Source organism: Cephus cinctus, unplaced genomic scaffold (genome assembly GCF_000341935.2).
Source record: "Cephus cinctus unplaced genomic scaffold, Ccin1 Ccin1_scaffold0240, whole genome shotgun sequence".
Classification (NCBI taxonomy): Eukaryota; Metazoa; Arthropoda; class Insecta; order Hymenoptera; family Cephidae; genus Cephus; species Cephus cinctus.
This window is the reverse complement of record NW_014332956.1, coordinates 552,691-564,588: the sequence shown is the minus strand read 5'-3', so window position 1 is coordinate 564,588 and position 11,898 is coordinate 552,691. Positions and strand designations below refer to the sequence as shown.

At 39.6% G+C, this 11,898-nt stretch overlaps 3 protein-coding genes across 4 annotated transcripts; 1 reads left to right on the top strand and 2 right to left on the bottom strand.

The window, feature by feature from the left end:
• Nucleotides 1–2,800: 2,800 nt before the first annotated feature.
• On the bottom strand, nucleotides 2,801–6,198 carry LOC107265747. Of its 2 annotated transcripts, XM_015735508.2 has the most exons (3): nucleotides 5,669–6,198; nucleotides 4,632–5,353; nucleotides 2,801–4,566 (listed from the first exon to the last, which is right to left on the bottom strand). In XM_015735508.2, exons 2-3 carry the CDS (start codon nucleotides 5,334–5,336, stop codon nucleotides 3,082–3,084), a joined length of 2,190 nt encoding a protein of 729 aa, XP_015590994.1. In that variant the 5' UTR covers nucleotides 5,337–5,353; nucleotides 5,669–6,198; the 3' UTR covers nucleotides 2,801–3,081. The 2 variants fall into 2 exon arrangements, with proteins under 2 accessions (XP_015590994.1, XP_015590993.1); XM_015735507.2 differs by having other exon boundaries at nucleotides 4,632–6,198.
• Nucleotides 6,199–6,335: 137 nt separating this feature from the next.
• Nucleotides 6,336–7,492, top strand: LOC107265751 (39S ribosomal protein L11, mitochondrial). The gene is made up of 3 exons (XM_015735515.2): nucleotides 6,336–6,733; nucleotides 6,872–7,058; nucleotides 7,141–7,492. Exons 1-3 carry the CDS (start codon nucleotides 6,596–6,598, stop codon nucleotides 7,404–7,406), a joined length of 591 nt encoding a protein of 196 aa, XP_015591001.1. The 5' UTR covers nucleotides 6,336–6,595; the 3' UTR covers nucleotides 7,407–7,492.
• Nucleotides 7,493–7,599: 107 nt separating this feature from the next.
• LOC107265754 lies at nucleotides 7,600–9,470 on the bottom strand. Its single transcript, XM_015735520.2, has 2 exons — nucleotides 7,923–9,470; nucleotides 7,600–7,812 (listed from the first exon to the last, which is right to left on the bottom strand). The coding sequence occupies exon 1, from the start codon at nucleotides 9,287–9,289 to the stop codon at nucleotides 8,762–8,764; it is 528 nt and encodes a 175-aa protein (XP_015591006.1). The 5' UTR covers nucleotides 9,290–9,470; the 3' UTR covers nucleotides 7,600–7,812; nucleotides 7,923–8,761.
• Between the last annotated feature and the right edge of the window lie 2,428 nt (nucleotides 9,471–11,898).

Sequence of the window (11,898 nt, the reverse complement as noted above, 5' to 3'; positions counted from 1 at the left end):
GAGAGAGAGAGAGAGGGGGAGAGAGAGAGAGAGAGAGAGAGAGAGAGAGAGCCAAGGAGAAAAGATGCAAATAGTGAATGACAGAAAATGGCGATGCTAGGCCTATCGTAGTGGTTATATTATTAATGACGATGAAAAAAAAGAAATTTATTAGTAAAATAAACTATCGGTTCTTTTCATAGATAGTCTGTAGCGAGTGCAAGGCTAGCTTATTTATGAATCGAGCGTTGTTACGGGATGGAGCAATATTATTATTAAATGAAATACAATACAATTACCATTATTGTATTCGAGGCGAGCCTTTAAGGCGCGTTCTCAATTAAAATACCGGGACGCCAGTCTATTTGCTATTACGAACAGTGACACAAAACATAAGGCATGCCACAGTAAAGTATGAGTGAACGAATTTGTATATTCGACAGAAATTAAGCAATGGGAACACGCGTACACTTATGCATATACATACGCGCAAACAACAGTACATATACACACGCATATATATATATATATAAGTGAAATAAAATTATATATATATATACATACACATAAATTAATTAATTAATATAAAGTACGTTACAGTAGCCTGATAGTAGTGTATCTTAGGTGCCCCTCGGCAACGGTGATCGAGTACCTTCGTAAGGAATGTATCGCGCAAGATGATGGTCTTTTTTTGAGGCCAATTGAGTAAAAAAGAAAGAAAAGAAAGACGGAGAATATATGAAGTCGATACAAATTGTTCATAGGTAGTTGACATAATAGTGCGGAATTAATCTCAATTCGCTGGCTTGAATATGCGATTTTCGTGGCTCTTAGGCCCATTCGCGCAAGCTTTTATTATTATTATTATTATTATTATTATTATTACTACTACCATTATCGTAATTCTCGAGAAAGAGGAAAATGAAAGGATAGTAAAAAGAAAGGAAGCAATTATTGGGGTCCTCGCTCGAACGTTTCTCACAATTTTTAATAATGGGTTTCGAGCGCCAACTCCGCCATTATTAAACCATTTCCGGTTTCCTCGTTCTTCTTTATCCTTGTCCTGTATCCTTGATCGATCCTTGTCCATGTTTCTTTGTTCGTGAGAGCACTTCCGTTTCTTTACTCTCGTTCGCATACGTCATTCCTTTTTTGATCCTCCGTAATGACGCGGACGTCGAATCCCCGGGTGCTGCGTATTCTCGTTCACTCATCGTAAAAAGAAGGGAGACGCGAATACATTGAATATGGCGTCTGCAATCCGCATGATTTTTCTATACGGTTTAATCGATTTTAATAGGTGGTATCAGAAAGACATAAGTGGCACGACGAAGTCCAGGGCGTATTAGTAATCAGTCATTATTATTTTGTATATAAAATTGTACATACAGAAAAGGCGCGCGAGACAAATTCGTTGTCCAGTGAAGTAAAGGAAGTGAAAAAAAAGTGGTGCATTGTTATCATCATTCTCGTGTATTTATCTTGCATTGCCTTGTTATTTTCTAGATTCATTAAAATTTCCTTATATTATTAAGAGATGACGACAATCTCGTATTACATTCAATGTGACTTCCGTTTTCCGTATGAACATACGTCATCCAAGTAGCTTCACGAATATTTTCGCGCGAGGTACGAGTCGCCATGTTTCTTTTTTTTTCGGTAACAAGGGAGACTTCGTCCATGGGAACATTGAGTGGGTGGTCGAATGAAATGCAGCACATAAGTAATATATATTTAGTGTATGGATGGAATAAAAAAGAAAGACGAAAACATTGTGATACGGTGTAGAAGCGAGAGGACCGAGTCGGGGATCGGAGTTTCATGGTTGGAGGTTAAGTGTCATTGTTCTTGCAGAGTCAAGAGAGAGTAATTCGCGAAGATTGTTGGATATATTAATGATACTTAGGAGGAAATTGAGGAGGCACGTTATTTAAATATTATAATATTCCAGCAGTTATTTGTGAGAGAACATTTACGAAAAAAGAAAATTTAAGTATGAACTGGTAGAAAGACTGTGGTAGCTGGTTCGAATAAAAGTGGCGCCAGTTTCAAAAAGAGTTGTCGTTATCGCTCGATGACTATTTCTATCGAGGTAGGAGAGACGTTTTATAATTACTAGATAGACATATTGTTGAAGGTGTCGGCGGGCAAACAGCTGTGATGTACGTATGATATCAGCGCCGCACTTAGCGGCGGTCGTTTAAACGAAGTTAAAAAAAATAGCTAGCACTTTTAAGGAAAGAGTTTAAATAATAATAATGGTAATTCACATTCCTCACAACCTCTGACCTATTTTCTATTTTTCGTTTCCTACCTGACTCACACTCTAACCTCACTTCCTCTCCTCCACTCATTCTCTAATCCCTTATACATTTGGATTTTCCATTTTACGAATGCACTCCGCCCTCCCCTCCGACCTATAGGATTCACCTACTTTTATTTAATCTTATTAATTCCAGCCGCAACTCAGGGCTTACATCAAACCCTTTTTCCATTTATGGTTTTCTCTATGGCCAATGTGCCTGTACCTACCTCATAACTTTTTCCTCTTCGCATGCTTCGAACTAATACGTTAAATTCTGGACATCGGCGTGGATGCGAAAGCTTATTCGGCTTTACACACAATCTACACATAACACTATATTAACACTATGTTACTAACACGTGACACATATTGAACAGAATTTCTAAATCTCTTTGTCTATTATGTATCCCGTGAGTCTTTGTATTATCGCTCCCAGAGATTATTGGCTCGCGCGTTTTTTCGGCGTTCTTACATTTTACGACGTATGCAATGGCGTGTGTCATGGGACATTTATAAGCCAACAGTGAGATAAGTCATGTTAAGAGCGACACGTGATTACGTGATCACGCGAAGTCAGCTTTCTTAGTTTTAACATGTTATTCTACATATTATAATACGATCTTACAAATTCCATTATAAACGCCTATGTATTTACTTCTTGGTAATAAATTATTAAGATTGTACATTAAATGTTATTGAGACCTTTATTACAAATTGCTTTGTATATGAGGTTCCCGAGAGCTGGGCCATTATGTATACTCATGCATTGTATTATTGTGTCACCAGGTATATAAGGTTCATGGAGGTTGAGGAAATGCAGGTCGCGAAAATGAAGTATGACGAACGGAATTCATTGTCATCCAATGTGATGGACTTCCTGAGGACTCCCGGTACGTCGACGCCCATGGGATTCTCTTTACTGTTGGAATCGATGTTCTCAAATGTGGAGTTGGTAGTGGTGGTAGTGGTGGTGGTGGTGGAGGTGGTGGAGAAGGAAAATATATCTGCGAAGTTTTCATCGAGGAATGCTGTACCTGTGATACCGGATGATGAATCATCAATCCTAGTTTTGACATATGTTGACAATTATTAACCATACAGTTCCGTCTACTCTGTCGATTTGAACGATTTAGGTCAGATATCAGATTAATACGTCTTGCTTGCATCTGATTCTCCCGTCTTCTTATGGTGTCTTGAATGGATCCACGAAATCTGTTGTAAGCGTCACTGGGATTAAATTTGGGAGATACTCGACACCCTGGATTATTTATTTTAGCCCTCAGGATACTTTGACGTTCACCCCAGGAGTCTTGGCGAGGTTGCTGACATTCGTTCTCCTTTTTATTGAAGGCACCGCGACGTTTTATGAAAATACTCCTATTGTAGTCCGTATCCAATTTCCTGTGGTATTTGCTCAGTTGAGATTCGTGTTCGCTATCTGAGTTTATCTGACTACCCGGTGATCTGAGCCAGGACCTTCCTGCACTCGAGAACTTGCCAGGATAATACAGTACATTGGTTTCATGTTCAGTTTCTTGGGTATTGAGTAACTGAACCTTACAAGGTACAAATCTTGATAGCGTGCTTATCTTACTCCCGGATTGTGAATGTCTGCCTTCGTCTGACTCTCTGAGCCTGGTTCTGCTGGATTCACTAGCGTCTGACCTGTTGCTCCGATTCGTAGGCTGGGAGGGTCCTCCTCCTTTTAGCCTGTTTATTGACACTCTGTCTGAATATTCAGATGTGCAGCACGTTTCTAGAATTTTCCCTGTTGATGTTATTTCTGGAGAAAAGTCTAGCGACGGCAGCGGTGGCGCTGCCGTAGTTATTTTCTTCAAGGGAGACATCCACTCATCTTCTTCTGACGTCATTCCTTCCGCTTCCTCAACTTTCTCTTGAATCTTCTTCTGTTTCTCTCCTGCTATTCCCAACGAGGATAACAACCTATGTCCATCCCTGTTAGCAGCTGCTAATTTCAATGAAAGTTTTGAGCATATTCTACGTAGTAGCTGGGCCCTGGTATTTTTGTGTCCGTTTAAGGTTATGGACGAAAGCATCTCCTGGGGGAACGAGGATGGCTGTGGAAACGGTGCACAGTCCTTGGAAGGTTCATCGACGTCTTCCTCAAGGAAGGCTTCCTCTTCGTCTGTTAATTTATCAGAGTTCTCCTGCAACGGCATACTACCAAATATCCAGGCAACATAGTGCGACTTCCTAGGCCCGATGTAGAACGTGTTACTATGAGCTGTCTGCAGTAGTCGCAATAGTAATGACAGGACTAGCTAAAACAATAATTGAATTCTTAATAGACAATTAGTACTATATGAAAAGTTTGATCTTCCAGTACCTGATATACCGACAGAAAAAACAGTACCAAGACGATGAGGTTCCCTACGAGGGTAGCCGTACTGAGCATCTTTGAATGACAGCCAGCTGTAGCTATGCTAACCTTATCATTAGAGTCATAAAGGTAAGCGTCACTTCCTGCCATAATGTTATGATGAACACAAGGTCCAAGGATATCCTTCAAACAGCAAGAGAAGGGTACATCGTCAGCCAAAAATTCATTCTCGTCACCCTTCTCGTCGGCGTCCTCAATTCTCTCAATCTTCTCCGTACTCTGGGCACCAAGTTTCTTCCACGGTATGAAAAACCAATCCTTGTACGAGTTACTACCGCAACAGTGAAATTCAATCTGAACAGAGTCAATGCGAACCTTGGCGACGACATCGCTGACATAATTTTCCATAGCCTCCAGGAGGCCGTTCTGTATTCTGCTGTAGAACGTACTCGAATGAACAATACTGGCTGCATTTATGAAGGTGGTCAGGAAGATAGAAGCCACGCAGAAGATGATGTGAGCGAACAGATCCTTGTTCAGACGTAACGATTCTTCCGCGGAGAAATTACGTTTCAATCTTAAACGGATGCAGAATCTTAGTCCCAGGACGTAGAGCGGCGCACAGAGAATAGCTGCGACGATTATCAATGCTGGCCATAGGTAACCGTCACCTGGTGTTACCAAATTGAGGTAATTCCCAAATCCAGTCATTAGCTTGATGGCTGATACTATCATTATTATCACTGTTATTATTCCGGTAATGTTCATTGTAATTATACTTATGTATAAAAGCTTTAGCGTTGACCATCTATATGTAACATTCGGTATGCCCATGTAAATTTACAAGCTAACTGGAATGGAAACATGACATTGACAGTTGTCAGTGAGAGCTTAGTTGTCAGTTGTTTTCAGACAGAATAACCTTAATTTATTAAAGTTATAAGCATGTTAAAGTGAGTTTCTAGGATGAACGATAAATCATTATCCAATAATGTCGTGTTTTTGCTCTTTATTTTAGTATAAGGATTCACGTTATTACTCACATTTTACATTTAGAAAACAGAGATGAGTAGGATGATGTAAAAAGGTACGGTTTTAGGCAATTTCAAAAGCATAACGCTTAATACTAGCGGCGAGTCGGGAAGTAGGATTTTGTGATCATCGTCTCCGTTGATAATGCGTATCCTTTTGTAGCCGAGCTGAAACCTGATCACGAACGTGTAGCTTGGTGAGGTTCTCCGCTACTTACCGCTGGTTCCCAAAGCAACCCTTAGAAAGAGGCCGCTCATCAGATATTGCCTAAATATTTTTTTAGCTTTAATTAATTATTAATAATTATTTTAATTAAGCTCGATAAGATTTACTATGAGAATAGCCAGCACCTCATGCCTGCCTGCACTGAAACGTGTGATGTCACCAGTATCTTTAATAAATATTTTACCGATGTTACGTAGCACAACTATTGTTAAAACCTATCAGGAACTACAGAACTCCTCGAGAACTATTGAAAAAGCCTATTAAATGCTCGAGGAGCTCTATAGTTCCTGATAGGTTTTAACATAAATTGTGCTATGTAATATCGGTAAAATACCTATTCAAGATACTGGTGGCAGTATACGCTTCAGTGCAAGCAGGCATGAGGTGCTGGTTTCCAAGATTGTTTAAACAATAGTTCCGGACAGTTCCGGGATGATTCTCACTAATGCTCATTGTTGAGATGGTATTACAAATACATACATTTTTATCCTTTGACGCTAACTTCCTGACGGTAGCTACAGACAGTAGTCAGATAGTACTTACTAAGCTTTTTGTCGATTTCATCAATGTCCATGGTACCGACAATTCCTTGCCGGAAAATATAACCTTACCAGAGAATATTGTGCGCGTGCTCACAGTGCGTGAACGTGCACACTGTTTGTTACATGTTTCTTCTTACACTGTGCTTTGATTAGGAAAGATTTTTAGTGAAAATGTCGAAGGCAGCGAGTAGAATGAAACATATGAAAAAGTTGTCGGATAAAAAAGTGATCCATACATCAAAAATGAGAACAAATATACCTGCCGGACTTGCCGTTGCTAGTCCTCCACTTGGACCCAGTCTTGGACAGGTTAGGATTTTGTTTTCTCATAAGATTTTTGGATAATGATATTTATAAATAATATTAAGATCTTTTTGTTATGTTTATTATTTATCTATAACTGATATGATAATTAATAACAATGAATATATTCTGTCATACTTGCAGAGAAATATCAACATCCCGACTTTTATAAAAGATTTTAATGAGAGAACGAAAGATTACAAAGAAGGTATTCCATTGCCATGTCGAATTAAGGTAAATCCTGATCGTACCTACAATCTGGTTATACATCATCCACCAGCAACGTACTATTTAAAGCAAGCGGCTGGTATCCAAAGAGGTACGATGCATGGTGAGTAGTCAATGTATATTCTTCTATTATTCTTCTTCTTGGAGCTTTATTATATTGTACTTATTTTTATTGTGTTTATTAGGAAAAGAAGTAGCTGGTAAAATTACATTGAAACATTTATACGAAATAGCAAAAATAAAATCTGAAGATCCACCACTAGCATTAATGAGTTTACAACAGGTTTGTCTGATGATGGTTGGTATAGCTCGCAGTGTTGGTATAGAAATTGTACGCGATTTGGATCCGGATGAGTATGCTGAGTTTTTAAAGGAGAGAGAAGTGATAGTAGCTGAACAAAAGAGACAACTCCAAGAGTTAAGAGAAGCCAAAATGCTTAGAACAGTATAGAATTAAATTGTTAATTAGAATCTTTAGTGTATAATATATTGTAAATGACTATTAACGTAATAAATATCTATCATTATACAAATATACATAATATTCCTTCATTTCATCTATACCAAATCCTATTACTCATTCCTATAGTAGGATAATGTATGAAGAACTACACCAGTCAGGAAGTAAATAAAGAGAACAGTAATATGTAACATTTATTTTTATTAAATTTTTTCCGTAAACATTCTCATATAAAGTGTATATTAATGTTTTTATTTCAATGTCATCATCTCCTACAATGAGTGACTTCATTCTTAATTAAAACTCCTCATTGTTCTTTAATTGTAACATAGTATCCATTGACAGTGATTGGTAGACCCCCATAGTAGCCAGAGGTTGTACCTGGAACAGTCACAATCTGCAACAAAGAGTTATATAAGTTATTAGTTTTCATATAAACAATTTAAGTATCAGTATTATTGAATTGCTATAAAATTAGAGTTGTAAATACGTAATATTCATGCTAACCTTGTTGTTTTAGAAGGATATGCTATTTGCTGGAACTCTGCAAAGATGTGTGATTCTGGTCTCAGTGGTACTAAAATTTTGTAATTTTTTTAATCAAAGCTAGCAACATCTTGAGATCCATCATCCATTATGGTCCCTAATAGTACTACTAGCCAAAGTCGCTGATTGCCAAATTTCTAAGGACAAGAAAAATGCACATCTTCTCCAAATATAAAAACTATCAAATCTTCCATTTTTTGCTTGTGTTTGTCACTTCAAAACATCTTGTATATTTCATTTTTTCTTTTATCATGTACTTTTACTTTTTTTGTACTTTTTTAAAAATAAGTTTTGTTCTTTTCTTTTGATCCTTACTTTTTTTCATACAATAGTTACACATTGCACAATTTTTAGATAAATCAATACAGCAGAAACAGTCAAGCATTATAAAGATCATTAAAAGAACAGATGTGTTACAATATTAAACAATAGCATCATATCGATGTAATATAGAGCAGTGGCTCTTTGAAAATATTTAAATCTGTAACGAAAAGCATTAAAACATTATGGTTGAAATTGCAATCGATTACGACGATGATTACGAAAGCATGAAAATTGCGTTGTGAAAAAAAAAAAGAAAATAACGTTGCACAGGCGAAGTGAGCTTTTCTTTTCAGAAGCCAGCGTCTGATCGTTCAGGAGGACGTTAAACTCCGTAGTCATCATTGATGGTTTTTAAAATTCAATAATCATTTCTGATATCTATATAGTAATTGAAATCATCCGTATTGGTTGGAGGGTGTTAAGTTTCTTTGATGATATATTGCTGTTGGTATATTTGTATGTTCTCACGTCTAAATTCATGTAGCAGACTCTAAACGAAGTCCCACGCCGCAGTCTAAAAGTCCTAAGTTGCAATTCAGAAAAAGTTCCGGATACAGTCCACAGGTCCCTCGAAGTCCCACGCCGCAGAATCCAGTAGAGGTCCCTCGAAGTCCCACGTTGCAGAGTCCAGTAGAGGTCCCTCGAAGTCCCACGCTGTAGAGTCCAATAGAAGTCCCTCGAAGTCCCACGTTGCAGAGTCCAGTAGAGGTCCCTCGAAGTCCCACGCTGTAGAGTCCAATAGAAGTCCCTCGAAGTCCCACGTTGCAGAGTCCAGTAGAGGTCCCTCGAAGTCCCACGCTGTAGAGTCCAATAGAAGTCCCTCGAAGTCCCACGTTGCAGAGTCCAGTAGAGGTCCCTCGAAGTCCCACGCTGCAGTCCAGTAAAGATCCCTCTCGACGTTCCACGACGCAGTCCACATGAAATCTCAGAAATATTGCGATGCCGCCCGCACGATGACCCCACGTGTCATCATTACGATATTCCCAGGAGATAGCAGGATACATGTTGGAAAGTATACGATCTCGTTCGTAAGGATGGATGTTCGGGAATAATGTTGACAGGGATCGAAACGACGTCAATTGAGGCAGAAAGAAATATTGAAGTGTAGTCAAAGAGAATGCAGTAACGATAATCAGGAGATTCCAGAAGTGTAAAAGGATGTAGTAGACGTATGGCGATGAAGTCCATCAGATGTCATCTGATGTCCAGGAATGAAGAACGGAAGAATTATTAGCAGGTATTGTCACGAGTTAATTAGAAAAGTTTATCGTCCAGTAGAGTTCATTTTGAAGTCCTAGAGTGTCCAACAATATTCCAGCATGTATATTTTCGTTCGGAAAGGTCTATGGTTCAGATGAATTCAGAGTTTAGTGGTGTTCAGGAACGTTTACAGTAATGTCGAACAAAGTACCAGGTAATCCGTCTAGGAGTGTCATCTGAGGAAGTTAAATAAGGAATTGCTGTGCGGATAATCTGAAATGCAGAGGAATCCAAGAGGGATGATTGCCTGAGTCCAGAGCGTGCGGGCGGTGAAAATCCAAGGAGTAATTGTATTGCAAGATGTCCCTCGATGCCGTCACGGGAAGTCCCACGCTGGCATCCCGGGAAATCTCACGCCGCCGTCACAGAAGTCCCACGCTGCCGTCACGGGAAGTCCCACGCTGCCGTCACGGGAAGTCCCACGCTGCCGTCACGAGAAGTCTCACGCTGCCGTCACAGAAGTCCCACGCTGCCGTCACAGAAGTCCCCCGCCGCCGTCAACATGGGAAGATCCTTATTGAAAGATGATTGCTGCAGGCGAAGAATGTCACATAATGGTCCAAGATTGAGTGAAGCTTCATGAAGAAGTCTCATACGCCGCCGTCATTGGATGTTCAATTTATGAACGAGCTTAGTGAATAAACCAATTCTCAGGAACGTTCAAAGTCCAGTCTATGAATGGAATTTCGTGAATGAGGAAAAATGTTTTCACTTTCTTCGGGTCCATACATTAGCATCGCTGATGATCCAAATCCTCCAGAAGAGACCAATCAAGGTTTTTTTTTTAGCTAACCATCTTTCATATCTTATTAGTAGACTGGATTTTTTAATGATGCTCACCAGATCAGTAACCATTCCATTTTCAAACTTCGCGCTCATAAGTTAGGTCCTCGTTAATAACTCTCCTCCTAATGTCCTCCAAGTTGTCTAATCTTCAAATGGTGCAGTGATATCCCACGACGTCTTCGGTCTTCCCTCTTCTTTAGTCTTCGGTCTTCATTCATCCCACGAAGTCCACCAGGAAATCCCACGCCGACGCGTTCCATCTTCTATCTTCTTCGGCCTAGGTCCCTCCTCTTCTGCGATGTCTTCTTTCTTCTGCGTCGCAGTCACCTGAAAACCCACCCCGAAAATACCCGAATTCTTTTCATTTTTTTCTCTCTTTTTTCCCTTATCTTTTTTTTTATTTAAATATTTATCATTTTTTTATTTTCCATTCTTGCCTACTTTTTTCGTATTTTATTTTTTAATTATCTTATTGTATTTTCATTTTTTTTTCAATCTTTTTTTCACTTTCTTTTTCTTTTTTTTTCTTTTCCGTTACTTTTAGATATCTGGAAATAATGCGATCAGTTAGCCAAAGGATGTGAGTATTTCATTTTCGAAGGATCCAAGGTTGGTGAAAATTCCAGAGAATATAAATATCGGCAATAACGTCGAGGATAGACTTGGCTGTTCTGAATCTACGTAGGTAAAATAAATCTGCAAAGAGAAATAAAAACCAATGGTAAATACCATCAGAATTGCAATTTTGCTACTTAATACATACTTATAATGCAAATTAAGATCGAACCTTTTTATATATGAAAAGGAAGGCGTTTTTGCTGGAACTCTGCAACGCCATCCGCGATCACAGGAAACGAAGCTGACATGAGTCGACATCAACATCACAGAAGAAACCAAGTAGATATAAGATCCTGCCGGAAAAAGCCGAAAACCACCCTCGCCCCGTTATCCCCTGAGGGCCATTCGCGCAGTGAAGAAGACGAAGTTCCTTGCAAGGTTGGGAGAATTTGAAAGTGCCCGCACAAGTTCTTAGACGCAGGATAGTGAAACAGATGATCGCCAGTGAAACAGCAGATAGAGGATGTCCAAGATATGTCAGACGATCCTTATCTCCAGATTCTTTCCTTTCCTCTCCTCCTCCATCCAATTCCATAAGGAACTCCTCCGAAGCCATCATGCCCATTTGCCGCACTCCGCAGGATCCTGAAGATCAGCTGCTAGAAGTTGGACTATGGTAGCAGGGCCCGGTTCAGGAGTGGATGCCCACGATGATGCCATTTGAAGTCCGTCTAGTAGACGTCCTCCTCTTAGACTTCAGTCCAGTTGGTCGATCAATCAGCCCATCAACCAAAAGCGGCAGAGGACCGTACGCAGCATCCAGGAGGTTTGTCAAACATAAGGATGCCTTCACAAGGCTATGAGAGGACTTATCCGAGGATGATGATCTCGGTTAAGATTCTTTGAGAAATGTACAAATCTTTCCCTGCGTGTGTATAAGACCAAGGCCGCAAATGCACGCACAGACTCTAGAACACTCAGTTAGCTGGGACGAGGTTGGGGGGGGGGG